This window comes from Saccharomyces paradoxus (assembly GCF_002079055.1).
Source record: "Saccharomyces paradoxus strain CBS432 chromosome XII sequence".
Taxonomy (NCBI): Eukaryota; Fungi; Ascomycota; class Saccharomycetes; order Saccharomycetales; family Saccharomycetaceae; genus Saccharomyces; species Saccharomyces paradoxus.
In genome coordinates, this window is record NC_047498.1 from 11,130 (window position 1) to 35,953 (window position 24,824).

At 39.6% G+C, this 24,824-nt stretch overlaps 11 protein-coding genes across 11 annotated transcripts; 3 read left to right on the top strand and 8 right to left on the bottom strand.

The window, feature by feature from the left end:
* Positions 1–474: 474 nt before the first annotated feature.
* Positions 475–1,446, bottom strand: MHT1 (S-adenosylmethionine-homocysteine S-methyltransferase MHT1; the record flags this gene model as incomplete). The annotated part of the gene is made up of 1 exon (XM_033911833.1): positions 475–1,446. One exon carries the CDS (start codon positions 1,444–1,446, stop codon positions 475–477), a length of 972 nt encoding a protein of 323 aa, XP_033767724.1.
* A 345-nt stretch (positions 1,447–1,791) lies between these two features.
* MMP1 (S-methylmethionine permease MMP1) lies at positions 1,792–3,543 on the top strand (the record flags this gene model as incomplete). Its single annotated transcript, XM_033911834.1, has 1 exon — positions 1,792–3,543. The coding sequence occupies one exon, from the start codon at positions 1,792–1,794 to the stop codon at positions 3,541–3,543; it is 1,752 nt and encodes a 583-aa protein (XP_033767725.1).
* Positions 3,544–6,001: 2,458 nt separating this feature from the next.
* GTT2 (glutathione transferase GTT2) lies at positions 6,002–6,703 on the bottom strand (the record flags this gene model as incomplete). Its single annotated transcript, XM_033911835.1, has 1 exon — positions 6,002–6,703. One exon carries the CDS (start codon positions 6,701–6,703, stop codon positions 6,002–6,004), a length of 702 nt encoding a protein of 233 aa, XP_033767726.1.
* A 1,700-nt stretch (positions 6,704–8,403) lies between these two features.
* Positions 8,404–10,131, top strand: HSU1 (cystathionine gamma-synthase; the record flags this gene model as incomplete). The annotated part of the gene is made up of 1 exon (XM_033911836.1): positions 8,404–10,131. One exon carries the CDS (start codon positions 8,404–8,406, stop codon positions 10,129–10,131), a length of 1,728 nt encoding a protein of 575 aa, XP_033767727.1.
* A 658-nt stretch (positions 10,132–10,789) lies between these two features.
* JLP1 (sulfonate dioxygenase) lies at positions 10,790–12,028 on the bottom strand (the record flags this gene model as incomplete). Its single annotated transcript, XM_033911837.1, has 1 exon — positions 10,790–12,028. One exon carries the CDS (start codon positions 12,026–12,028, stop codon positions 10,790–10,792), a length of 1,239 nt encoding a protein of 412 aa, XP_033767728.1.
* A 420-nt stretch (positions 12,029–12,448) lies between these two features.
* SPAR_L00080 (uncharacterized protein) lies at positions 12,449–13,345 on the bottom strand (the record flags this gene model as incomplete). Its single annotated transcript, XM_033911838.1, has 1 exon — positions 12,449–13,345. The coding sequence occupies one exon, from the start codon at positions 13,343–13,345 to the stop codon at positions 12,449–12,451; it is 897 nt and encodes a 298-aa protein (XP_033767729.1).
* Positions 13,346–15,153: 1,808 nt separating this feature from the next.
* Positions 15,154–16,749, top strand: YCT1 (Yct1p; the record flags this gene model as incomplete). The annotated part of the gene is made up of 1 exon (XM_033911839.1): positions 15,154–16,749. The coding sequence occupies one exon, from the start codon at positions 15,154–15,156 to the stop codon at positions 16,747–16,749; it is 1,596 nt and encodes a 531-aa protein (XP_033767730.1).
* Positions 16,750–16,807: 58 nt separating this feature from the next.
* On the bottom strand, positions 16,808–19,372 carry SPAR_L00100 (uncharacterized protein; the record flags this gene model as incomplete). The annotated part of the gene is made up of 1 exon (XM_033911840.1): positions 16,808–19,372. One exon carries the CDS (start codon positions 19,370–19,372, stop codon positions 16,808–16,810), a length of 2,565 nt encoding a protein of 854 aa, XP_033767731.1.
* A 294-nt stretch (positions 19,373–19,666) lies between these two features.
* Positions 19,667–20,536, bottom strand: SPAR_L00110 (aquaporin family protein; the record flags this gene model as incomplete). Its single annotated transcript, XM_033911841.1, has 1 exon — positions 19,667–20,536. The coding sequence occupies one exon, from the start codon at positions 20,534–20,536 to the stop codon at positions 19,667–19,669; it is 870 nt and encodes a 289-aa protein (XP_033767732.1).
* A 970-nt stretch (positions 20,537–21,506) lies between these two features.
* Positions 21,507–23,645, bottom strand: FRE6 (putative ferric-chelate reductase; the record flags this gene model as incomplete). Its single annotated transcript, XM_033911842.1, has 1 exon — positions 21,507–23,645. The coding sequence occupies one exon, from the start codon at positions 23,643–23,645 to the stop codon at positions 21,507–21,509; it is 2,139 nt and encodes a 712-aa protein (XP_033767733.1).
* A 332-nt stretch (positions 23,646–23,977) lies between these two features.
* COF1 (cofilin) lies at positions 23,978–24,590 on the bottom strand (the record flags this gene model as incomplete). The annotated part of the gene is made up of 2 exons (XM_033911843.1): positions 23,978–24,425; positions 24,577–24,590. 2 exons carry the CDS (start codon positions 24,588–24,590, stop codon positions 23,978–23,980), a joined length of 462 nt encoding a protein of 153 aa, XP_033767734.1.
* Positions 24,591–24,824: the final 234 nt, after the last annotated feature.

A 24,824-nucleotide genomic window follows, 5' to 3' on the forward strand; every position in this document is an offset into this window, starting at 1 on the left:
GTAAAACAACTGCCATCACTCAGAGATCATCAGTTACCTACAAAACGTTTCATATTTTGTATATATGCATAACGATAAATACAGTAAAATTATGTATCATCTTTTACACTTGTGCATACTACAGTAAGGGGTTCCACATATCTTTTCGAAGGCTATTGAGATAAAAATGCATGCCATGGTCCTTTAGTTTGCCAATACCTTAACATTTTCCTCCAGGAGGCATATACTATTTGCAGCTTTGTATTTAGAATATCCTCTTTAGGCTAGACGTGCTCAATAACTAATTGATTGGCGAAAATATGTGAAATAAAAATGCGGGCGAATTAACCAAAATAGCGCAGACAGTAAAAAGTTGTAATGGTCCTCTTATATTTGATCTCAAAAGAAACTCCCTACTGCTAAAGAACCGCTATATTCGGCATATATATGCTACTTTTAATTTTGTAAATACAAGAAATTGTTTGAAACAGTGAATCAGTATTTATCCACAGCTGATGCAATCTCGGCAATATCTTTAGGAGACGTTCTACAACAACCGCCAATAATGCGCGCACCGTTATCGACATATTTCTTTACTATAATGTCCCAACTATCCAGTTTATCAGTTGGCCGGTGCCATGTCTTTTCTTTGGGATCGTATATTTCTCCACTATTTGGGTAAATAAGCAGAGGCATACCAGGTAAATTAACATGCAACGTTTCAAGAATCAATGCCGATTGGTTGAAACTGACGCAGTTAACTCCCATTAATAAGAGATTTTTGTTGATTTCGCTTCCGAGACCTTTTATATGGGCAGAAATTTCTTTCAAAGGGGTACCATCTCGTAGTAAACCACTATCATCCACTGACAACCCAATATAAAACGGCTTCGAAATAAGATCCTCGCCCCAAGATAGGATGGCCTTTAGCTCATGAAAATTTGGGACTGTTTCAAAACCAATAAGATCAATATCTTTATTTTCATTGAAGTTATTCAACTGAGGTTTGAAAAAGCTATAATAATCAATATTTTCAGGATGAGGACCATAGTCGCCAGTATATTCACAGGATACATGTGCTGCCCATGGGCCGATACTTCCGATTAAGTATCTGTCCTCTCCAATAAACTCACGAGTAAATGACACGATCTTATCGAGAAAATGCTTGTAAGCATCCAGAGTTTTGATTGAAGTATTCTCAGATATGCTTTTAAAATTTGCTTGATACGTAATTGTCATTAGTACGTTTGCTCCAGCATCCATAAAGTCTTTATACATTTCCTCCACTACCTTTCGCTCGTGGGAGGATTGTTGCCAAAAGGAGTCGCTTGTAAAAGGAGCCGCAGACCATACTGGGCTATTTATGTTAATGCCTCTGTTTTCCAATTCTGTACCCTGTCCACCATCAAGGATAAGAACTTTTTGAGGGTGCTCAAGTATTAGTTTTTTTATTGAAATACGCTTCATCTGTTTTTTTGATTTCTTTTTTCAGGTTGGAGACTAGAAACTTGTAATTGAAATCCCTTCACAACCGACCTGTTTAAATTATCTGCCTGGTGATACTTTTCAAGTTGTGTGTTGTTGCTGCTTTGCTACAGGCATACAATATCTCGCCACAATTTGAAAGTGCTTACAGGCCACAGTTTTTACCGCTCCACAGTTCTTGCAAGGAATATTTTTTTTTTCATTCACCTTGCGGGGTTACCGTGGAGATGCCAAGATGAAATGCGTATATATTTTGCAGATTTGGGTGGTTAAGTAATCATCCTCGAGGGTTTCTCATGATCAAGATACCATGAACGATAGCAAGAAATGGATGAATTCGAGTCTACCAAACTTTCGAAAGTGCAATTTGCCACTAGCGTGATAAGTACGCCCTCAACTGATGGAAATAATCTAATCCACAGATTTAAGAACTCTTTCAAGCGAAATGATTCATCAGCTATCCAAGATGGCCTGCTGTACTCTGAACTTTCGGAGGAAGAAAAAATACAATGGGACTTAGCTAACCAACCGTATAAAAAGGTTCTAGATCAAAGGCACTTGACCATGATAGCCATTGGAGGTACCCTAGGGACGGGGCTTTTCATTGGTTTGGGGGAATCACTAGCGTCCGGACCTGCTTCTTTGCTTATTGGATTCTTGTTGGTCGGCGCGTCTATGCTCTGCGTTGTTCAGTGCGGAGCCGAACTTTCATGCCAGTATCCTGTCTCCGGTTCCTATGCTCTACATGCTAGTAGATTTATAGACCCGTCAGTCGGCTTTAGTATAGGAATTAATTATTTATTGATGTGGCTCATATCTTATCCCAGCGAGTTGGTAGGATGTTCGCTTACCATCTCTTATTGGGCACCATCGGTCAATCCTGCTGCGTGGGTTGCAATCGCTTTCGTTTTAAGCATGTTACTGAATCTTTTTGGGGCGAGAGGTTTTGCAGAATCTGAGTTTTATATGTCAATCTTCAAAATCGTGGCCCTTTTCATCTTTATAATTATTGGTATTGTCCTCATTGCAGGCGGTGGGCCTGATTCTACTGGATACATTGGCACGAAGTACTGGCACAATCCAGGCTCCTTCGCCGTTCCAGTTTTCAAAAATCTCTGTAATACTTTTGTTTCAGCCGCATACTCATTTAGTGGTACAGAAATGGTTGTTCTAACTAGTACTGAAGCAAGAAGTGTTTCTTCGGTGTCCCGGGCAGCGAAGGGTACCTTCTGGAGAATTGTCATCTTCTACATCGTTACTGTGATTATCATTGGTTGTCTGGTCCCTTATAATGATCCTCGTCTGATTAACGGTTCATCCAGTGAGGATATTACTGCTTCTCCCTTTGTTATTGCTTTGAGCAATACTGGTGCTATGGGAACAAGAGTGTCACATTTTATGAATGCGGTCATCTTGATAGCCGTATTTTCTGTTTGCAACTCTTGCGTTTATGCATCTTCAAGATTGATTCAGGGTTTGGCCACAGCAGGCCAGCTTCCAAAGATCTGCGCTTATATGGACAGGAGCGGCCGGCCTTTAGTTGGTATGGCTATATGCGGCGCTTTTGGGCTGTTAGGCTTTTTGGTTGTTTCCAAGAACCAGGGCACTGTTTTCACATGGTTGTTTGCATTGTGTTCTATTTCGTTTTTCACAACTTGGTTCTGTATCTGCTTTTGTCAAGTCAGATTCAGGATGGCAATGAAAGCTCAAGGAAGGTCAAAGGATGATATTATCTACAGGTCGACGCTAGGGATCTATGGAGGAATTTTTGGCTGTGTTTTAAATGTTCTGTTGGTGATTGGGGAAATATATGTATCGGCCGCACCCGTGGGCAGCCCTAGTTCTGCGGCGAACTTCTTTGAATATTGTATGAGTATTCCAATTATGATTGCCGTTTATATTGGCCATAGAATTTACCGCAGAGACTGGAGGCACTGGTACATCAAGCGGGGGGACATCGACCTCGATAGTGGACATTCCCTAGAGGATTTTGAAGCTACAAAACTTGAGAGGGATGAGGATAAGAAATATGTTGCCTCCAAACCACTGTACTATAAGATTTACCGTTTTTTCTGTTAACGTAGTGAAGTACTTTATTGGAGCATCAATTAATAATAGTTTTATATACTGAGCATTTTGTATCTATATTCAAGATCCCTAGTAACGGTAACATTACGTAAGATGTATTTTGTACTGAATATTCTGTTTGGAATAATTTCTAGGTTTCTAGGCTCTGTATATCCCCACTAGCGGCAATCTCTTTAGGTTCTGCTACCCTATTACAGCTAGAAACTCTCAAATCAAGAAAATCTGCGGCCGCCACTATTTTTTCAAAAGGGTTATCTGAGTAATTAGATGAGGTTTGCTTCATGTATTGTGGTCTGTTGTCAAGATTGTAATAGTGGGAGAAGTAGGGCATCGACTCCGATCTCCAAATTCTTAAAGCGGTAATTGGCTGCAATATTGAAATGCTTGTACATTTGTGCAACATTCAAAGGACATTTCCTTAATAATCATCTCTACCTTGTTATGAGAACGCGAACGACATGAGACAATCCAAAATAATTGTAAAAGTACAGTTTATGTTTTCCTGATGATGCTGGAAACTCCCAAATCAATTTTCATTTCAAGGCATTTAAAATGTTGAACAACTTTGGGGGTAGATCTTACCGTTTATGCCCTTTTCGGATTGACACCTAAAAGTCCTACCACGCTTCTAATTCCAAGTTTTAATTTCCCGATCGGTTAGAAGATGAATGATGGGCTATACTCTTTCTTAGAAAAAGCAATTTGTATCTTTTGGGGAGTGGATCGAACTTGGTACCTTAGCCGCACTTTTTCACTTCCCATCCTGATAATGACGTCTCAGCAGGCCCCTCCTGGGGGTATTTCTGGCTAAAAAGTGCGCCTCCTCCTCTTCTCGCCTAGGCATGTTTCATATTGCATAACATAAATGACTAACGCTTGCCCATAAATTGGTTTCGTTCTTAGAGACCAATGTAATAAAAAAAGCATATCCTTTCGTAAGAGTCTGCTTTGGCTGCTTCAAAAGTCTCAAGAGAAAAAAGAGAAAAGAAGCCTCTACTTTCATTAGTGTAAAGTAGCTTGACTTTCTATCTTGAACGGCCGTTTCATATTATTCACACTGTTTTATTGCTCGTGTGCTTTTATCTTGGCGAAAAGCGATAAAAAGCATTTGTTGACAGCGTAAATCCAATTAATACTCCACATGGTACTACCATTCTTTTATTCTCAGCTTGCTATTTTCTATTGCAGATACCAGCAAATTTATCAACTTTTCACAAGCTCAATATGCGATCTTTAGGATCAATCGTGAGGACAAGAGGACAGAAACATCACATGTCCTCTCGTTCCGGTATAATACGCATTTATGTCTCGGTAATAACACAAATAGCCACCAACATTATGTAAGCCTACTGAAAGATCATTATAGCTCAAAAAGAAGATATCGTGGTGGATGCTAATTCGAAGCCTTGAGTTTTATTGCATTATATGTATAAACAACCAACAATGATTGTTCAATTGGTAGCTATCGCTTCTCTTTGCTGGATCTGGATATATTAATAAGTCAATTAAAAAGAGAGAAAGTAACAAATCCAAAAAATGACGAAATCAGACGAAACAGCAGCTATTAGCCTTCATGCTGGAACTACTAGTCTGGTAGCAGATTTTTGCTAAGTGAACCTACCTCACATCGCTTTGTACCTTGTGCCTTGGTGCCTGAAGGGATGATTCCCGCCGCCCCACCTCTCACACGTACGGGACGCAAATCTATTCACGCTTCTATTTTTGTTTAGCGTAGTAAATCTGATATGTATTCTTCGTAGTGCCTAAATTTTTGAAGGAAGTAATGGCTCTGATCTACATACGGGTGTCATCAGCAGGACCGTAATCGCACTGGGAGATGAGTATAATTTTAAATAACTTACGTTTGGTAATAGTTTATGGCCAATGGATGGACAGCAACGAGAAATTTGTGAATTTGTTTGTTGTCCTCGTGGTTTTTATTTCAGTTTACTTTACAGGAACCACCATTGCATTCTCCTTGAAATAGTTTCTTTATACCACCTACTTCTCCGTGGTAAGTTCTAATCATATTTTGATCCGCTTCAAGCTTTTAGCCGACAAATAGTGAAGCATCCCGGAGTGCTCGTTACCATACTGATATCAAGGTAGCTGTAACTACTGGTGACGATATTGTCTTTTCTGTGATTTTTTATGTACCTTGCTTAACTTCATAAAAAAGAACAGGAAGAAGGGGTCGATATACAAGTCTCCTTTGATGTTCAGTCTTTCACTTTTAAACAAATAGACACGTCCAATATAAATATTCTTATGAAATATTACCTGAACTACCTATATTTGCAAGAATGGCGACGCGAAGAAGGCACACTCCGGCGCTATAATCCTGGTTTCCATCTGGTGGTATACATAGAAATAGGGGCCCTTAAATGGCTATATGATTGAGTCTTCACATATATTCTTTACGTAAGTAAAGTCGTCTCACGCAGCTACTTTACGCAGCTGGTGGGCGCATCTCTAGCTGTTTCTTTACGCTGGGGCGTTGTTGCATCCTTTTGTACCAAGCCTGAAGTGCCTCGCATTCTGCGGGCACCTGCAGTTTCACGAACGCAGCAAATATCAGACCACCTATCACTGTGATGTCAGCCATTGAGAACGATTCACCGGCAACAAACGGACGTGTTCTGAGAACGGCATCAAAATAATGCATTCCACGCAGAGCCTTGTCGCGCTGGCGAAGCCCCCATTCGGTGTTTTGATAGAGCTCGACATCAGGCCCCAATCCTGGTGTGGCATGGTGAAAATAAACACTAACAGGATCGAGCAGCTCCAACTCTGCGCGTTTATTCATCATGTGGATTACGCCTTTTTCCAGCGGTGTTTTTCCGGTGAGAGTGGGTGTACCGTCAAGTGCGTCAATGTATTCGGTAATGGCTGTGCACTCAGCGATTAAAGTTCCGTCGTCGAGTTCGAGCACTGGCACCGTACCTGAATAGTTTTTGGCAAGAAAGTTGGGCTTCTTATGCTCTCCCTTCCGGAGGTTGATCCTCACAAATTCGACACTCGATTGCATGTTCTTCTCGGCCAAGGCAATGCGGACCCGAGCCGGATAAGGCCCTGTGGGAGTGTCATATATTATCATTTCTTGGTTTCTTTTTTCATGTATACTGCGAATCAGGAAGACCTCAACGTTCATGTGTCCTTCGTAGGTGCTTTATATGGAGCGCCAAGTCTCTATCCTCAACAAGAAGCATGTTAATCACTTGAGACGTAAGTGAGTGAATTAGTAAGCAGTGAAATGGATTCAATTACTAAGCGCCATCCCGAGGGAGCGGATGCGGAACGGACGCCTGAAGCGTCAGCTGCTTGCATTAGTAAAGTAACTTGTATTTACTCTCTACTTTTGCATATTTTAATGAAAGTTTTCCGAACATTTAACGTAGATACCTTTTGTACCCTTCTTGCCCCCTTAAGAGATTGCAGTCAGATCCCACACCTATTTTTTGTTCTTAATCTCAAAATTTGTGGTTACTGCCGTCCCGATTGCACTGTTGTTCGTTCAGCTCTCGCATCCTTTTGTCTGGTGAAAACGTAGTTGTATTTATTGACATCCCGCTCTTGGATCTATATGCTTTCCATTTGCGGACTCTTACTAATGAATATTTTTGATCATTCTTAGCTGTAAATCTTATATTGCATCCACTGAATACCAGTCGACATTATTTGCCCATTATCGCTCCTTTTATTCCGTATTATTCTTCGGCTCCATAACAAGCTGTGGAAGCAGACTAACCATAATATCAGCTTGTATGTTCACGACAACATTATTTAAATCATAATTCACGTCTACAAAATGTAACGTAGTAAATTTCTATTTTCGATATGCAGCTGTCTGAAAATGCAACATCAAAACAATATGGGAGAGCGTCCCGAGTATCATTCTCCCTTGTAATTTCACGTGAGAGTGTCAGTTCGTTAGTGGAGCGTAAGTGAGGATTTGCCAAGGCCTTGCCACGAAACAATAAAGCCTTTTTTTCATGACCACCTGCAGGAAATATCAAGTTGCAAGAATTTTATAGAATGAATTACGTGCCTTCCTTTTTTGAGACTATTTCCTCGAAGTGATTTCTTCGAGAGTTGCTGCAATCCATTGTGATATGATGCCTGTCCGAAGAACTTCTTCGGAACAACTTCGGAACAACTTCGGCCCGAAATCCTCGATACCTAGCTGAATGCCAAGAAGTAAAATAACAGATGACCGACCGGTAGTTATCAGGTGCACTCTATGATTTGGTGACTTCATTAAAGAATTACACTAACAGTATACAGATGCTTACGTTAGCTGACTGAATGGCCTCAAGATCTCAACGTTGAGTTTATTCAATGACGCTTTCCATCTGCTTTCAAGACGAGGGCGCTGAACATTATAATGTGCGTTCATAATCCCTCATTTTAGGCTTTGGTTTTTGAAACCGTATTCATTGCATCACACTGAGTGCCGTCCGTTAGAAATCTATGCATCTAATTAGCAGCCACAACTTTGAATCCTAATCAATTGTCTGTATTTGCGTGGCTGCTCTCGAGGAAGCATATCAGGAAAGAGTTATTTACAGAGGAAATAACTGTGTACGACATGCCATTGTTTCCTAAACGAGCAGATGAAGGAATAGAGGGCTAGAGACTGAAGCTTTGACATGCGTTCCGAGAAGTCCTTGATGCGCGCCACGGTTGTTTATGCCGCACACTACAATGATGTATTTGAAAAAGTATATTAATGCTTACTACCAAGATGCAATCCATTTATTAAGTAATTCTTCCTTGTTGCGGTAAAACATGAGTTATAAAACTAGTATTTAACTACTACTGAGCAATTATTAATCACTGTGGAAACTTTATATGACGGATATTGAATTTGGGCAACCCCTTCCTAGCAATCTAGACTATGCTGTTTCGTTTGGTATTCCTACATGGGATTCGGCAATAGGCTATGCGGAAAAGGTACCAGAAGTAATAAGTAAAATGGCTACAGGATATCCGAGGTACTTTCCTCAACCCTCTGTTCAGAGGCTTTGTGCTTACTTTGTTAAGAGATTTGGGCGAGATTCAGAAGGCTGTCGTCCTTTTCCATCCGTCAATTTGGGTTTGAAATGTTTGGAGTACGTAAAATCTGTCACAGGACCTGAAAGTAAAGCTCACCTTGAAGTAGAAACAGTTACAATCAAAAACCACGCTGTAAAAAAGTCGGGAGAACCGGCTGAATTGGTTCTAACCATTGCTGCTGTTCTTGCATCTGGGGAGGAGTTCGAAACTGTTAAAGAATATTGGAAATTAAGAGGTGAATGTGTATCTAGTCGATTAGCGTGGTCTGTCAACCAACTGCTTGACTGCGCTAACCACGGTTCAGACCAAACATGGCAAGAGCTAGAGGCTAGGCTAATTTCAGCAAAGAAAGGGGAGGAGGAAGCAAAAAGCCTGATAAAGAAAAGGATAGTTGAGAACCGTTCTAGCCCCTTTGGTTTAGAAAAAAAAAATCCTAATTGGAAGGGACTTAGTCTCAACTCAGATGAAGATGTGCATCTTGTATCAAGTGGAATGTCTGCAATATCTACTGCTCGCAATTTACTCACCTTTTTGGAGGAAAAGAAAAGTTCTGGATATTTTTTGAACAAGAACAGCATCAATGAGAAAAAAGAGACATTATTATGTGATACTGTTGGTATATTTGGCTTTCCTTTTAAAGATACACAAGTTATTATGACGAAATTTGGAAAATGCAAATTCTTTGGATTTGGAGATTCCGGAGATGTTACTGAGTTACAAAAGTTTCTAGGCACAAGAAAACAACGCATCCTTGCCGTTTTCATTGAGACGCCTTCAAATCCTCTATTGAATATGCCGGATTTGAAAAAATTGAGAAGACTGGCCGATCAGTATGGGTTTTTTATTGTGATTGATGATACTATTGGGGGCCTTAACGTTGACATTTTGCCCTATGCGGATATAGTCTGCACGTCCTTGACGAAGCTTTTCAATGGTGCTAGTAATGTTATGGGCGGCTCAGTTGTTTTGAATCCAAAATCATCCCTGTACCCATGTGCCCGTGAGTACTTTAAAAGCGCCGAGTTCGAGGACTTGCTATGGTGTGAAGACGCAATAGTTCTAGAACGCAATTCCAGGGACTTCGAAGATAGGACGTTGCGCGCTAATTTAAACACAGAAAGACTGTTAAAGGAATTACTCTTACCTGAACAGGGGAAAATATGTAAGAAGATTTATTACCCAACCGTCACTTCTGAGGAGACCTTCGAGAATTACGAATCTGTTCGTAATGAACATGGTGGTTATGGATGCTTGTTTTCTGTGGCCTTTTACAATGAAGGAGATGCCAAAGCCTTTTATGACTCTTTGAAAGTTTTTAAGGGACCTTCTAATGGTACCAATTTTACCTTAGCATGTCCATATGTCCATTTAGCGCACCACTCAGAATTAGAAGAAGTTTCCAAGTTCGGAGCCGACCCTAACATTATTAGGGTAAGTGTCGGTCTAGAAGATGCCCAGTGGTTACTGAAAGTGTTCTCAAGCGCTTTGGATGTTGTGAGAAGCAGAGGCTCCCAACATCCATGAAGCAGACCACTGAGTACAGTATTAAGTATCAAAAATTTTTTCGTGATTTATATAGAATGATGTTTATGAAAAGCTGTTTTCGATTTTAGTATTTTTTGGCATTGGAGGAAATCTTTTCATGGAACCTTCATATGAGTTATGAATCAGTAAGAGTAGATAGAGCTCGGGGCATTATTATTTGTTTATGCTACTGAGGATACAGTTCTTTATTGAAGCGACATTATATCATTCCCGGTCAGTTCATGTGCAGCGTTCAGAATTCCTTTATTAGGATCAGGGGAAAAAATTGTTCTCATTATTTTGTTTTCTTGTCTCATATACATTGTATTCTAATTTTAGACTGCCAAGCTTCTGAAAGTTATCACATCGGAACTAGTGTGGGTAAATACCTTGGCTATCCAACATGGAACGATACGCCTAGGTTTTTCCCTTCTTTTGTGTCCTGATATACCGTGTTATAACTCCTGTATAGTAAAGTACGGCGGCTTTTCTTAGTTTATATGTACGTAGGTTGGTGTTACTACAAACTATATAATGAAGAAGTTTTGTTGCCGCTATTTTGAAGGCCACATAATTTTAACAAAAAGGAAAACATTTGGCACTGTTTGAGTGGCTTTTACAATGAATACCAGCTATATACAAACTGCATCTTTGACAATCAAACATCCAAAGTTAATGAAGAAGGATAATAATTTTCATCGTTCAAGAACTTCAGGTCCTCCACTGGCCTTTCCGCTTGAGGAGTAATTCTGAACGCATGTCTGTGAATTGGTTCTTCCCAATCAATTACTGCTGAATGTTGAACTCTGCGATTGTCCCAAATTACGACCGTACGAGGTTCCCACTTGGCTCTTAATTGCAAATCATGACTGCTTTCCACTAAATTGTACAAGAAATTCAACAGTGATTCAGATTCTTGTCTTTTTAACTCGACTATTTTCCTAGAAAATGCACGGTTAACATACAAGCATTTCTTTTTCAAGACAGGGTGAACTCTGACCAATGGATGAATATGTGTAACAGGTGCTCTCCTTTGTATACCGCCCTGGCGCTGTGAGTTCTCTGCCTGTTCCTTTGAACTATGAATGACATGAAGAGTGCTCAAGAAATCTTGCAAAGGTTTGGACAACCTGTTGAAAGCCTCAATCGTGTCAGCAAACAACGTATCTCCCCCACCGTCAGGACCTTCGACAACATTAAAGAAAGTGTAAGAAGGTGGCTGCAACTCATAAGAAACATCTGTATGCCAGCCACCAGATGATGTCGAGTCATCAAAAACTCTTGCAAATTCTTCCGCATCAGGTCTTCGGAAAGTAATATGCAGTTCAGGGTTGTTTTGAGGGTGTCCACTGGTTTGATGAATGTGCAACTTACCAAAATGTTTTCCATACTCGGTCACATAATCTGGTCCCTCGTCAGCAAAGTTCTGATTTCTAAAGATTACTACTCCCTTTTGTGCAACGAGCAAAGCGAGTTCGTCTTTTGCAGCATCAGAAAGATCAGTTAATTGGATCCCATTGATTTCGAGACCTAATTTTGGGGTGACCTTCTTGACCTTTAGTTGACCAATCTTTTCTTTCGCAAAAAGATTTGAAAAGTTAGTGTCGGCTCTCAAAGCAGGATCATGGTATTCGTGGAATTCCAATGGGCCATACTTTTCAGTAGGATCCCAGGTAGGCAAATAATCAGGGTACTTCGATTTTTCTCTATAAGATTTACGAATCTTCAATAGGCCAGAGGGAGAGACTTCATCCTGGCCATCGTAGAAATGAGTATCAAAATTCCCGTAACCTTGCTTGGAGGTATAATTGAGGTTCTTTAACCCATTTGTAACGATTTTAATTGGTAAATCACTTGAGAGGAAGGGTGTTGCCGTTTCAGCTGCTGGAGGAGACATATTTTAACTGAGTTACTGTACTATCGTTGTACTATCGTTCTACAAGTGAAAGGCCCTTTTTTACATCAAAAGTTCACCTTTTTATACGTTCCCGTTATCAAGAAGTGCTAGTAATACCTTTGCCTTTCAGGTATTCTTGTCGTATTGCACACCTCCTTCTTTATTCCTGTATTATGATGGAGAAAGTCCTTGTACTCTGTGGCGGCAAGTAAATATAGGCTCAAGCCACATTGAGGCGTTTGTCACCATTCCCCATTTATCAATATAAGGAATTTTTAGGGCAAAGAGTTCCTCCAATGAGACGCATGAGTTGGAGACCGTTAAACTATAGAGCGTACTAAATAGATAAAGCTAACTAGTATGTAAAAACGTTACATGCCATGGCACTCTTAAAAAAAAATGCGTAACATGAGCTTCAATTCAGTTTAACTGATAGTTTGTACGGATATCTTCTAGGAGCCCAATTTGTTGTGGCTGCCATCTTAGCTCTTTTTTAGTAGCTTCGCTTGAAACTGGACCATCTTTTGTGACAAAACGAGACAGGAAGCCGAAATGGATTCCTGCGTCGTCGGCAGGAATAGAGACCACGGGAAGATCCAAAGTTTCTCCAATCACTTGAGCGATATCTTTGACTGGTATACCTTGTTCAGAAATGCAATGATACGCTTGCCCAGTTTTTCCTTCCTCCAAAACGAGTCTGTACAAATGAGCTGCGTCCAAACGATGTACCGCCGGCCAGACGTTCCGGCCTTGTCCAACGTAGCCAGATTTCCCAGTAGCTTGAGCAACGTTCATCAATATTGGAACGAAACCCCTGTCTCCCTTCCCATGAACTGACGGGGGTAACCTGACAATCCTTACCGAAACACCTTTATTTTTGTAACTCGACGCAACCTGTTCAGTGATACCACGCAAACTTTTGGAATCTTCATCAATATCATCCTGTTCGTAAGCAACTTTGCTGGGGCGCAAAGCAAGTGTACCATTAGTGTATAAGAACGGCTTGTTGGTACCTTTAAGTGACTCTAGCATAGCCACAGTGGCCTGACGGTCAATTTCGCAGCACTGTTCAAAATTTTTAAAATCATGCACAAAACCTAAATGAATAACAGCATCAGATTCTATCGCACCCTTTTTCAAAATATCTAGATCCTTGAGGTCACCGCGAAGGACTTTTGCAGCAGAATCAATTGAGTTAATCCTTGCAGCGGCCTCATCTGATCTTGCCAAGCCAACAACTTCGTGACCTGAAGAGACCAATTCAGATAATACGGTAGAACCAATGAAACCTGAAGCTCCGGTTACAAATACTTTCATTTTTTGGCCTTTTTTTTGTTTCCTCTCTTCGAAGTCTGTAGTTGTCAAGTCTTATAAGCTAGGCATAAGTTGGCGCCTATAAACACAAAAGCCATCGCAGGCATAATTTAAGAGGTGGGAGCTGTTATTTATACGTTTGCTGAGTACTTTTAAGGTATGTCCTGGTTGTCTTTAATTTTTTCTTGGCATTCTTGTGTTAGTAATCCTTCCTTCAGAAAGCCAACTAATGACATGTTAAATCCGCGGCTTTCCCTTAAACATTTTCTAGCACAATTTATTATGTTAAGAAGCTCCGCTAATATCCGCGTGGGAAAAATAATCTTATCTACAAGAACGATAGTTTCTTCCATTCCACGGAAGGCCTGTGTCTACAGAAGAATTGAAGCCGTGCCAGTGGTAATAGGTGCCCGTCCTCTCTATTTTAATATTTTCTTGTGCAATGTCATAATAGCCTTGCGTTACTATCATTTGGCCCGGCGTCAGAGTGTCGCACCTCATGTTTCAGATGTTTCCTCGTGAAAGGGAAAACACTAAAAGGCAAAAGATAATACAATAGTGTGCCAGTGTGTTATACCTGGGATGTATATTGCGAGGCTACTGTTCTCATTTGTTGCTTGGTTGTAAATGCTTTGGTAACTGCACAGTATGAAAAACCATACGATTCCGTAAATGCACGGACCCCAGAGGCCAAACTCGCTTTGATTCGGCTAACTACATGCTGGCTCATTCTCGGAAACCTTCAAACAGCACTACTCCATTGTATAAACACTAACCCGGACATTTTTGTCTCTAACTGATCGGGTCTTGCACATCTGTCTTTCTCAGATGTTATGTACTAAACATTTTGTATGCACTATACAGTATCTTCGTAAAGGCGGAAACTGAAAGTCATGGTGCAATCAATTGTGCTTTGACCGGTATGGAGAAATTTTCTTAAGAGCCACCGGTTACCAATTGATCCGAGCCTCTGAATATTCACCACATCAGATTAGGAAAGCACATTTCGGCAAGGATAAGGATAAGGATTTCTTCAGAAAATTGCATGCTGATTTGTGTATTTACGACTGCTTTCATTAAGATTTGGCGATGTGATCAACCACATTCAATCCATCTCCCCCTCGCTAGTGCCGAGTAGCATGTCTAAATTGTGGCTACTATTGCAGAAGTTACGGCAAGCTCGGATGCTAATGAGATATCCGAGCTCGTCATCGGAGCTTTACGGCGGAAGCTTAACAAGATAACTGATAGTCAAAGCTCCGTGCTGTTGCGGCGTCTTTAGTCTGCGGAGTTGACTAAAATAGTGTGGCACAACGTACGTACATAGCGCCATCCCACGTTGGCCGATAAGGTCAACACTTGTTACGATGACTGATATACCTCGGCGAGGTTTTTTCGAAGCGGCAGGTGGCATTGCAGAAACAAAAATGTGTGGCTTCTGAAAAAAAAATAGGCACCTCATTTAATGTAAGAAATCTGGCGGCCCCTTGTACATTTTAGTCATTAAGCATCGAAGGCACGCCCTCGCAGCATGCAATAGTGTTCCAGGTTCTTCTATTTTACGATGGCTCCCCTCACTAGAATGGTGATGTAATATGTAGATAGCTAAAAAGACTTAGCAGGTCCCTAGGAGTAGACGTAAAGTTGTGAAGACATTGTTCAAAATGTGTACCTGTCGAATTGATCAGATCGGAAAAATCGAAGTACTTAAATAGACGATTAATTCGACATTTAACTAATAATATTGTACTTCTTGAAGGTTCAACAAAGCAGCAAGAGAAAATAAAAAAGAAAAGAGAGCAAAAAAGAGAATGTCAAAAGTTGATGTAAAAATTGGAGCGGACTCAATCTCCTCGTCTGATGAGATCTTAGTACCTTCGAGACTCGCTGATGTTACGCTAGCGTTTATGGAGGAGAATGATGCAGCAGTTCCAGAAATCACGCCTGAACAAGAAAAAAAACTAAAGAGAAAGCTTTTTCTCACAATATTCACGTTTGTATCTGCTATTAACCTTTTACTTTACATGGATAAAGCTACTTTGTCCTACGATTCGATTCTGGGTTTCTTCGAAGATACAGGTCTTACCCAAAACACTTACAATACTGTCAATACACTCTTTTACGTTGGTTTTGCGATTGGCCAATTTCCTGGGCAATATTTGGCTCAAAAATTACCGCTTGGGAAATTTTTGGGTGGGTTGTTGGCCACATGGACTATACTTATTTTCCTAAGTTGTACCGCTTACAACTTTTCCGGCGTCGTTGCATTGAGGTTTTTCTTGGGGCTAACAGAGAGTGTTGTTATCCCAATACTAATTACCACTATGGGCATGTTCTTCGATGCTTCAGAAAGGGCTGCAGCTCAGCCATTTTTCTTCGCAGCATGCATGGGGTCTCCAATTCCAACCGGGTTTATTGCCTATGGTGTTCTTCACATAACAAATCCCAGCATTTCGTTATGGAAAATATTCACTATCATTATCGGCGGACTGACTTTTATCATGACTATTGTTGTAATTCTGTGGTTTCCTAACAATCCTGCTGATGTGAAATTCTTTTCAGTGGAAGAAAGAGTATGGATTATCAGGAGAGTTCAAGCATCCACAGGCTCTTCCATTGAACAAAAAGTTTTCAAGAAGAGTCAATTTAGAGAGGCAATGAAAGATTATATAACTTGGTTATTTGGATTATTTTTTCTTCTTCAACAGTTAGCCAACAATTTGCCTTATCAGCAGAATCTGTTATTTGAAGGAATGGGTGGAGTTGATGCCTTAGGATCGACGTTGGTGTCAGTTGCCGGTGCTGGTTTCGCCGTTGTTTGTGCCTTCATCGCTACATTGATGCTAGCGAGATGGAAAAATATTTCAGCTTTAACTGCCATTTTTTGGACCTTGCCGGCACTGGTGGGATCCATTGCTGCTGCTGCTTTACCATGGCATAACAAGATTGGTATCTTAGCAAATATCTGTATGGCAGGTCAAATATTCGGAATTCCCTTTATAATAGCTCTTAGCTGGGCAAGTTCAAGCGCATCCGGGTACACCAAAAAACTAACAAGAAGTTCGGTGTCGCTATTTGCGATGGGGATTGCTAATATCATCTCACCTCAAATATGGAGAGAGAAGGACTCTCCCCGCTTTTTACCTGCTTGGATTGTTCAAATCGTTCTATCATTCACTCTTGCGCCAGCCATTCTGTTACTGATCCATTTTATACTAAAGAGAAGAAATAATGAAAGACTAAAAAATTACGATGAAAATTTGCAAAACTATATGGACAGAATCCAACTCATTGAAAGTGAAAATCCTTCTTCCGTTGAAGAAGGAAAAGCGATAACCCATGAGAATAATTTGGCAGTGTATGATCTGACTGATTTAGAAAACGAAACCTTTATATATCCTTTGTAACATTGATGTTTTGTTATGTAATTGTTCTATCTGACGCTTAATAAATCGAAAATTAATTTTATAATTTATGCCTTTCAAATTGATATTCCTCTTCTAAGTCAGTCAAGTCAGGGAAAATTTCGAGCAGCTTATCAAGATCAATGGCCATTAGTTGATTTAAGGCTTCATTATCGTAATTTGTAAGGTCAGCTTCACTTTGCGAAGAGTCGACGACCTGTTCAGTAAAGTTCCTGGAAAATTCTTGGGCGGAGATGAGTTTTTCTAATTCTTCTAAAATCTCTAAATCAAGACTTCCCAAAATTTGTGGATTACTTAATTTTGATGTGAAAGAAAAGGACTTGTCTCTGCCCAGCCCCCATTTTAAACCGACAATTCTATGGATTCTTGCATACCTTTCATCCATAATAGCACCGCTCTTCCAGTAGTCAGAGATAAACGTAGACAGGGCCCCAGTATCCACCAAATAAATAATATACCTGAAAATAGAGACCGATATGAACGAACCGAGATAGCTCTTTTCTAGTTTTGAGGTAACAATTTCTATAAGCAATTTCATATGATAGGACATTAATTTAATAATTTTTTCAATAACTCGATTGATTTTCCCATTTCTATCATTCTCCATTCCCATGGCAACAGAGGGCCGACTGCATGTATCCTTTTTAAAGAACAACCTCACAAGCAAGGCGGCCTGGAATATGAATAATCGGTGTATCGAAAAGCGAACTACTTTCTGAGTGGCAAGCCCAAAAGGCTCCCGTAAATGCACCAGAGATCCGTTGAAATACTCCGAGACTAACTTTAGTAATGTCAAATAATCTTGTATGGCTGCAAAAGTAAAGCGATGATAATATCTTTTGAACTCAGAAGCGTTCCTAAAAGATTGCTTTTCAAAATGCAACGATACGCTATGATAGACGTTCATTGTACAAGTGTAACCAATAATATTAGCCACAAATGTTTCATTTTCTTCAAAAGTGCTAAAGTCAAAAGATTCTTCGTTTGCTAAAAAAGAGGGAATATTAATATGTAAGCTTTTCACCGTTGTTTCTTCAAAAGAACTTAAAATGAGAGGAAATTTCTGATTCAAGAAATCTTTTGTCTCGTCAATGTTATTCAATACCTCCTTCAGGTAAGAAGTGCCATTTATTGGGTAACAGGAAGTTAGTAGTACTTGTAAAGATAAATGTAAATGATAGATATTCTCTGCTGTAGCCATCAAGGACAAGTCTAGATTGTTAGTAGAAGCGTAATTTTTCTCGAATAGCTCTGGTAGAGATTTGTCAGTCTTGATAAAGGATCGTAAATATTCTAAACTTAGAATGTCAGAATCACCTTCCGGAGTCGATATTTCAAACTTCAAAAATTGCACGCCAAGCCATAATTTTCTTCTTAAATTGAATAATCTTGGATAATCGTCCCATTCGCTGACGTATCGAGTGTATTGGAAGGGTTCTTCGTTCAGTCCTAGTTTTATTGCCACATTTTCCAGAAATTTTAAATTTAATAAGCTACTGTGGGTAGGATACATGTCAACTTGATCTGGATTCAAATACCGTAATATGAAAAAATATAACAAACAACTGAATGTATGTTCATTAACATATTGAAAAACGTTCATCAGAGCAAGAAGTTTATGGGCGAGTAGCGCTAAATTGTTCGATTTTACACAAAAAGACTCTTTAAATGGATTATTAATACTTAGGCTCAATCGTCTGTGAGAAAAAGCTAATATAATTGTTAGAATCGTTATTGTCTCCAATTTTCTCCTAGAGTCTTTACCCGTAAATACGATGTTGTACCCGTTGAATTCATTCAATTGTAACAGCTCTTTCATATTATCTTCGAATAATGATATTTCCAATAACGGATAGGTCGGATATATTGTTTTGTAAAAGTCCACGATTAAGCCATCAACCTCATCCTTATTGTGTAAATATTTTGATAATTCCTCTAAAAGGATATTCACAGAAACTTTCTCATTACTTTCTTCAGGGTGCGCTTGCTCATAATCATACGTGTTATATAGAAAATCTATTGGAGGTGTCAATTTGCTTGTTTTTGAGGTATTTTCAATAATTTTGAGTGCAGCTTTATCGATGAAAAACAAAGGTCCAATTTCACCTATCGGTAAGTTTAATTCTCTCTTTTTACTGTTGGAAGAAACGTTTTCACGATGGCGTTCGACATCAATCAGTATTCTCCCATGTATGCAAGTGGTCAAAGCCTTAGCAAACAAATCATGTTGAAGAATGCTGTGAAAAGCAAAAGGACTATCAACAATAGTTGTATTATTCATTACAACAAGCTTGTCGTGCGCATTCCATAAGTTCATGGCAAAATTTTTCATTTCCCAGCCTTTAGCACTTGAATTAAGCATGGAAGTGGAGGAGCCACTTGTGGATATCGATGCAGGAGTGAGGTTTCTAAGGTCTCTATATGGGACATTGTCGATGGTGGGAGATTTGTTAGTTCGTCCTGGTTCCACTTCATAGCTGCAAATCGAGGATGAGGCCTTACATTTGGAGCACGTAGGCCAAAGTTTGTCGCATTTTGTTTTCCTTTGTTTGCACCGCAAGCAAACAAACGATGGTTTAACCTTTTTTCGAGAAGCAGGGTTCATACTCAGTGCAGTATACTCACCTTGTCATCATAGACTGTTTGTAATTAAATAGTCATTTCTCATCACTTTGTTCTCAGTGTTTTTTTTGCCTTAGTGTTGCCTTTAGAGGAAAAAAATGTGAAGAGTGCATGCTTCTGCTGCTTACGTAAAAGAGAAACTCTGATCGCAAGAAATAAAAAATAAAAATAAAAAAGGATAGTAATTGTAAAATCAGATATTATTATACTATTATATTAAATTAATTTATTTGGAGAAGGCTATGCCAAGAAAAACGAGATCTGCAACAGATTACTCTCACTCTTCCTTTTTTTGCCCTGCTGCCTTTTCGGCATTAACGTATGTAGTATAGTCCAGGATTTGCAATAATTGCCACACTGACCATGCTAAGAAGGCACCCAACAATGGGCCAATCCAGTAAATCCAGTGGTAGTGAGGGAAATATTTCGCAGCGACGGCGGCACCCAGGGATCTTGCAGGGTTGACACCAGTACCAGTGTAACCAGTCAAAGCCATGTGTGCCATAAATAAGGAAATACCAATCGGAAGTGCAGCCATGAAGTTAGTTTCACGCTTTTCAACAGCAGTCATCAAAACGGTTAAACACAATACAGCAGTACCAAACATTTCCAAAAACAACCCTCTAGATCTGGAACAGCCTAGACCCAAAGCATTAGTAAAGAGAACTTTACCTGGTGTCATAGCACTAGCAGCACCACCAGCAGCCATCCCAGCAATAATCTGAGAAAACCACATCACCACACATCTAGTTGGTGAGATAGCTCTGGCTAAACACAAAGAAAGAGAAACGGCTGGATTCAAAGCCCCACCGGAAACACCAGCAAAACACCAGATAGAAAACATGACAGAAAAGCCAAAACCAAGGGCAATCATGATCAATTGACCTGGATGAGACCCTTCTGGTTCGGTCTTCAAAGCTACATCATGGTTAGCGACATTACAAATGACGTATGCGCACCATAAAAACATGAAAGTACCGCAAAACTCACCCACAGCAGCGATAAAGTGGTTTCTTAAGGTATCTCTGTCAATATTAAAACGTGAATGCTTTGTTTCCGGCTGTTCAGGTGGAATATAAGCGTTGTCAACACCGGTTGGGTCCAGGTGTGAAATGTTTTTTTCAAGGTCGTTAGATTCGGTGGACATAGTATAACTAAGCTAGGCTAGCGCTGGTTTGAGAGCTTACATGAACCATAATAGTCAGAAACAAGAAAAAAAAAGACCTTGTGCACTAACATGCTACAAAAACTAACATATTTATAGTGCCGGTAGAGAGAGGGGTAGATATGATCCGGGATAAAAAGTTTATAAGAGGATAGCAGCGGCGTTCTAATTCGTTAATGAAAATTATAGTCCGGTATGGACAAGAAATATTTCCTTTTTTCCTTTTTTTCTTTATTTTAGGTTTTTTTTACTTGCAGTGTAATAATCTAATCTACTGTAGGAGATTAAAAAAAACATCTAGAAGGATTGGAGGAGGTAATCCATTATGGCGGTGCTCTTATGGCGGAAAAATACACCTGCGACGTTAAAACAGAACGCGCTGTCGTATTAGCAGCAGTGAAAGTACTGTAGTAGCTACGGTGCACGCTAATGCAACGCTAATTAAATAAGCCTGCTCCAATTTAAAAGGCAGAAAAGAGCCGCAGAATTAAAGCCGTGAAAAGGCTTCGGAGAGTTGGTTCTTAACATTTTCGAAGAAATGTCCTTTAATATGTTTCCTTGGCCCAGAGAAGAGAGGGGAACGCAGCGTCGCTTCTGCTGGTTGAGGACAAAAACTATTCTCATCCCGAACTTTGCTAGGACATATTGTTTTTGGAAAAAAAAGCCGTGGAACTCCTAAGACTCGTTCCCAAAAAGGGATTTAGAGTTAATTTTTGCTCGGCGTCAGGCCGTAAAAATGCCGGCGCCGCTTAGTAATTAATTGCAAGTTTAGAAGTACCGGACTTATTAGACACTGTCTCAGTAAATTCTTGAAAGCTCAAAAACGCAAATAATTAACTAAAATAGTTGCTAAATAACGCCTTTTATGTGGTAGATGAAAGGTCTTTGATGCCGTAGATATATCTACATATAGGTAGATGTAAGTTTAGAAAGAAGGAGTCGGACAGAGGATTTACCAACACTGGTATTCTTCGAAATACTCAACAATTCTTTCAGGGTAATCAAGAAGTTTCTGAGAAACGCTGTTTCTGACATCGTCGACCAGGACGGGAGGTCCGCAGCATACGATCGCTAATGAGTCTCTAGGCGGCATATTTTTCATTGTGTTGTCAATTGCATTGCTAAAATTAGGTCTTGCGTTGCCGATGTGAGCGAAGTTTGTTAATTCGGCCATTATATCATTATAATTTATTAGTTGGTCTCGTGCATTTGCTCCCTTTGCAACAGCAGCTTGCTGTGTGAGATAAATTTGCACGTTGACATTAGATCGACTGTTTTTCAATTCTAGAACTTCGGATTTATAGCCATTAAGAAAAGAAAGGTTTTTGATCGTTATTATCAGATCTATACTTGTGGGTTTATCAGGTTTTCGTGATAGTTTAATGGCATGGTCTAATGGACCAGGCAAGCCTGTTCCTCCACTTAATAATAACAAATGGTCGAAGTCACCGAGTTTATGGTTGCTGGGTCCATAAGGTCCCTCAATGGCTACTCGGAGCTGTAATTTACCATTTAAAGATTGCAAAATCTTGTTATAAATGAATCTAGTGAGACCGTTTTTCGGTTTGATCACTAAAACACACTTATCCCCTTCGTCGATAATGGTAAATGGATGGCATTGCCAAAATATCAAAGGATGTAAAAAATAAATGAAACAATATTGTCCCGGTTTTGAATGCCATCTCCGGTTATGTTTGGGTATGATTACTTTAAACATTTCATCGTGCGGGTTGTTGCTGGTGTTCAAATTGATTAGTGTTGCTTTCGGAAATCTAAACCGCAAAATGTTCCATATTCTGAAAAGCTTTTCCAACCCCCAAATGAACAAGGACAGCACGATCCATTCTTTCCAGCCATTGAAAATCTTGACGTGTTTCCAACAACAATAAAAGAATAAAATGGCCAATATAATATGGGTGTATAGAAAAAATTCGTAGTGTCTTTTTCTTACTACTCCTAGCGATAGAACCAATAGGACGAAAAGCACCGTTATACCTGCTATACCAAACTTCCAATAGAGCTGTTTGTTGCTGAGTATAAAGGCGTGGTTAACGATTGCAAATAATGAATAAGAAAGCGAATGTATCGTTGCGTTTAAAACCATGATTCTACCGATCCATTTATGGAAACTAATAAATGAATTGAATTTGAGCCCTGTTAAAAATTCCAAAAAACTATTCCTTGCTGTAAAAATGATAATGAGAGGGAACTGTGTAAAGGCCAATATCCCAGATCTATCAGCCAACAGTCTCGTAAACTGCGACAGGTGGCTGTTGAAAATAAGATTATATGGGTCTATGATGTAACTTACGGACAAAAATATGATGTTAGCCAATGAATAGCCAATAATGATCCATGCTTCCAAGGAACTCGGCATCAATCCCGTAAAGACTTCCAAGTTTAGAAAGTTGAAGTGATTCGCGTGTTTATCTACTAAAAATGTAGGCAGCACAAAACGACCTCGAATATAATTGACGATCCGGCACCCAAATAGCGCTCGATTCAGCCCGTTATAGTGACTCATGTGGAAGAATACGGCGATCAAACCCACTATAACGAAGTAGTAACTTAAATATGCACCATAAACACTGCTAATATCTAAATTATAGGCATGCGCATGAAAAGCTCGTACCCATTTAGATCTTGTCTCGCGGTCGACCCGAACGGATGTCGATAAGCTTTCAACAGAACTATAGTTTTTTAAGGCATGAGAAGAAGCGTTGTTTAGGGATAAGTAGTATTGCTCCAGCGAAATGTTGCTAAACTTTTTATCGACGAACGAGCACGTATTTCGTACATTTCCCAAGCTTTCTTCGAAACTTGAATTGTCCGTGGGAAATACCTGGTCTGTGAGTGAATTGAAGATACAAAGTGACCAAGTATCAAATGCTGGCGAATAAGAACATATGGTAGAGTAGAAGCCTGGCACAAGGGAATTATCAAATGACCATTTCAGGGTATTTATATATGATGCGCATGCCAGCACAGCGTTGGATCCCAAACGATCTTTTTTTTCAGTATGTGGCAACTTTATATTGAAAGCGCTTGCTAAAGATATCAACCACGTTAAAAGTAGAAGCGGTTTATGCATATTCGTGAGTTACGGTCGTCATGATTTACTTTAGACGCTCATAGAAAAATCATTGCTGCTTTTGTTCGATGACTTTGTACCCTCTCTTGATCTACTTGACCAGCATTGCCATTCAGAATTTAGAATTTCAAATACGGGTGCAAAAACAATGCCAACGGGCCGGGGTGCACGGAACCTTGAATCTAAGTATTGTATTTGAGATAGAGTTGCAAAGAGAAAATTATAATTATAATAGTTCTATACATGTATTCTGTATATATACGACTATTTTATATATAGATATACATATTTCATTTTCTTGGAGATTGTTGTCATTTTTGAAATCATTTACCTTAATGAGAACCAGCACCTCTGCTGACCCTTTCCAAAACAGAATCGTAAGAGACTTCGGAGAAATCAGTACCTTGGACATCAGTAGAGACACCGTTCAAGGCTCTCCTTAAGGCATCCTTGGAGGATGCATAAACCATCTTGGATCTGACTGGAGCGGTATCTGGAGACCAAGTAAAGAAAACGATCTTGGATCTCTTACCTTCGTTACCATTGATTTCGTATTCAAAATCGTAAATAGCGTAAAGACAGTCGTTTTCTGGCAATTTCTCCAAGAAAGCATCGTAAGATGGATCGTTAGAGGTTTCTTTGACAACGATTTCGGTTTTAGCATCGTTCAATCCGAATAAAATAAATTTGTATTTTTTACCTAGTTTCAAGTCATTGAAAGCGGTAAGGGATTCATCAGCAACAGCAACACTACACAGAAACTTCGCATCTTTCCGGCTTCTTATGACTTTTTTCCCCACATTCCTTTTAAAGTTTCTCTATGACAAAAAGGGAGGAAAGAAACAGCATAAGACAGCGAGATAAAACGGGACCAGGTCAATTAGTTAGTAATTGGCACTTCTCACACAGTATGGATAAAATTTTAGCATACCCAGATCTAGACATCTTGTTTTGTTAGTTTTTTGTTTATATATGTTCTGAAATCTAAAGTTTACGTAGTTGCTAACTAGTCTTTTCTTGTTTCCTCTTTTTTCTTCCAATTTTGTCATCAAACAGGGGCGGCGTCACCCGACTCATATACTTGTTTACCCGGATATTTGATAATAATAATACAAAGACTCTATATAGCATTAATGGCAAGCTTATAGAATTGTTTCTCTCGAGCTCCAAGACAATCAG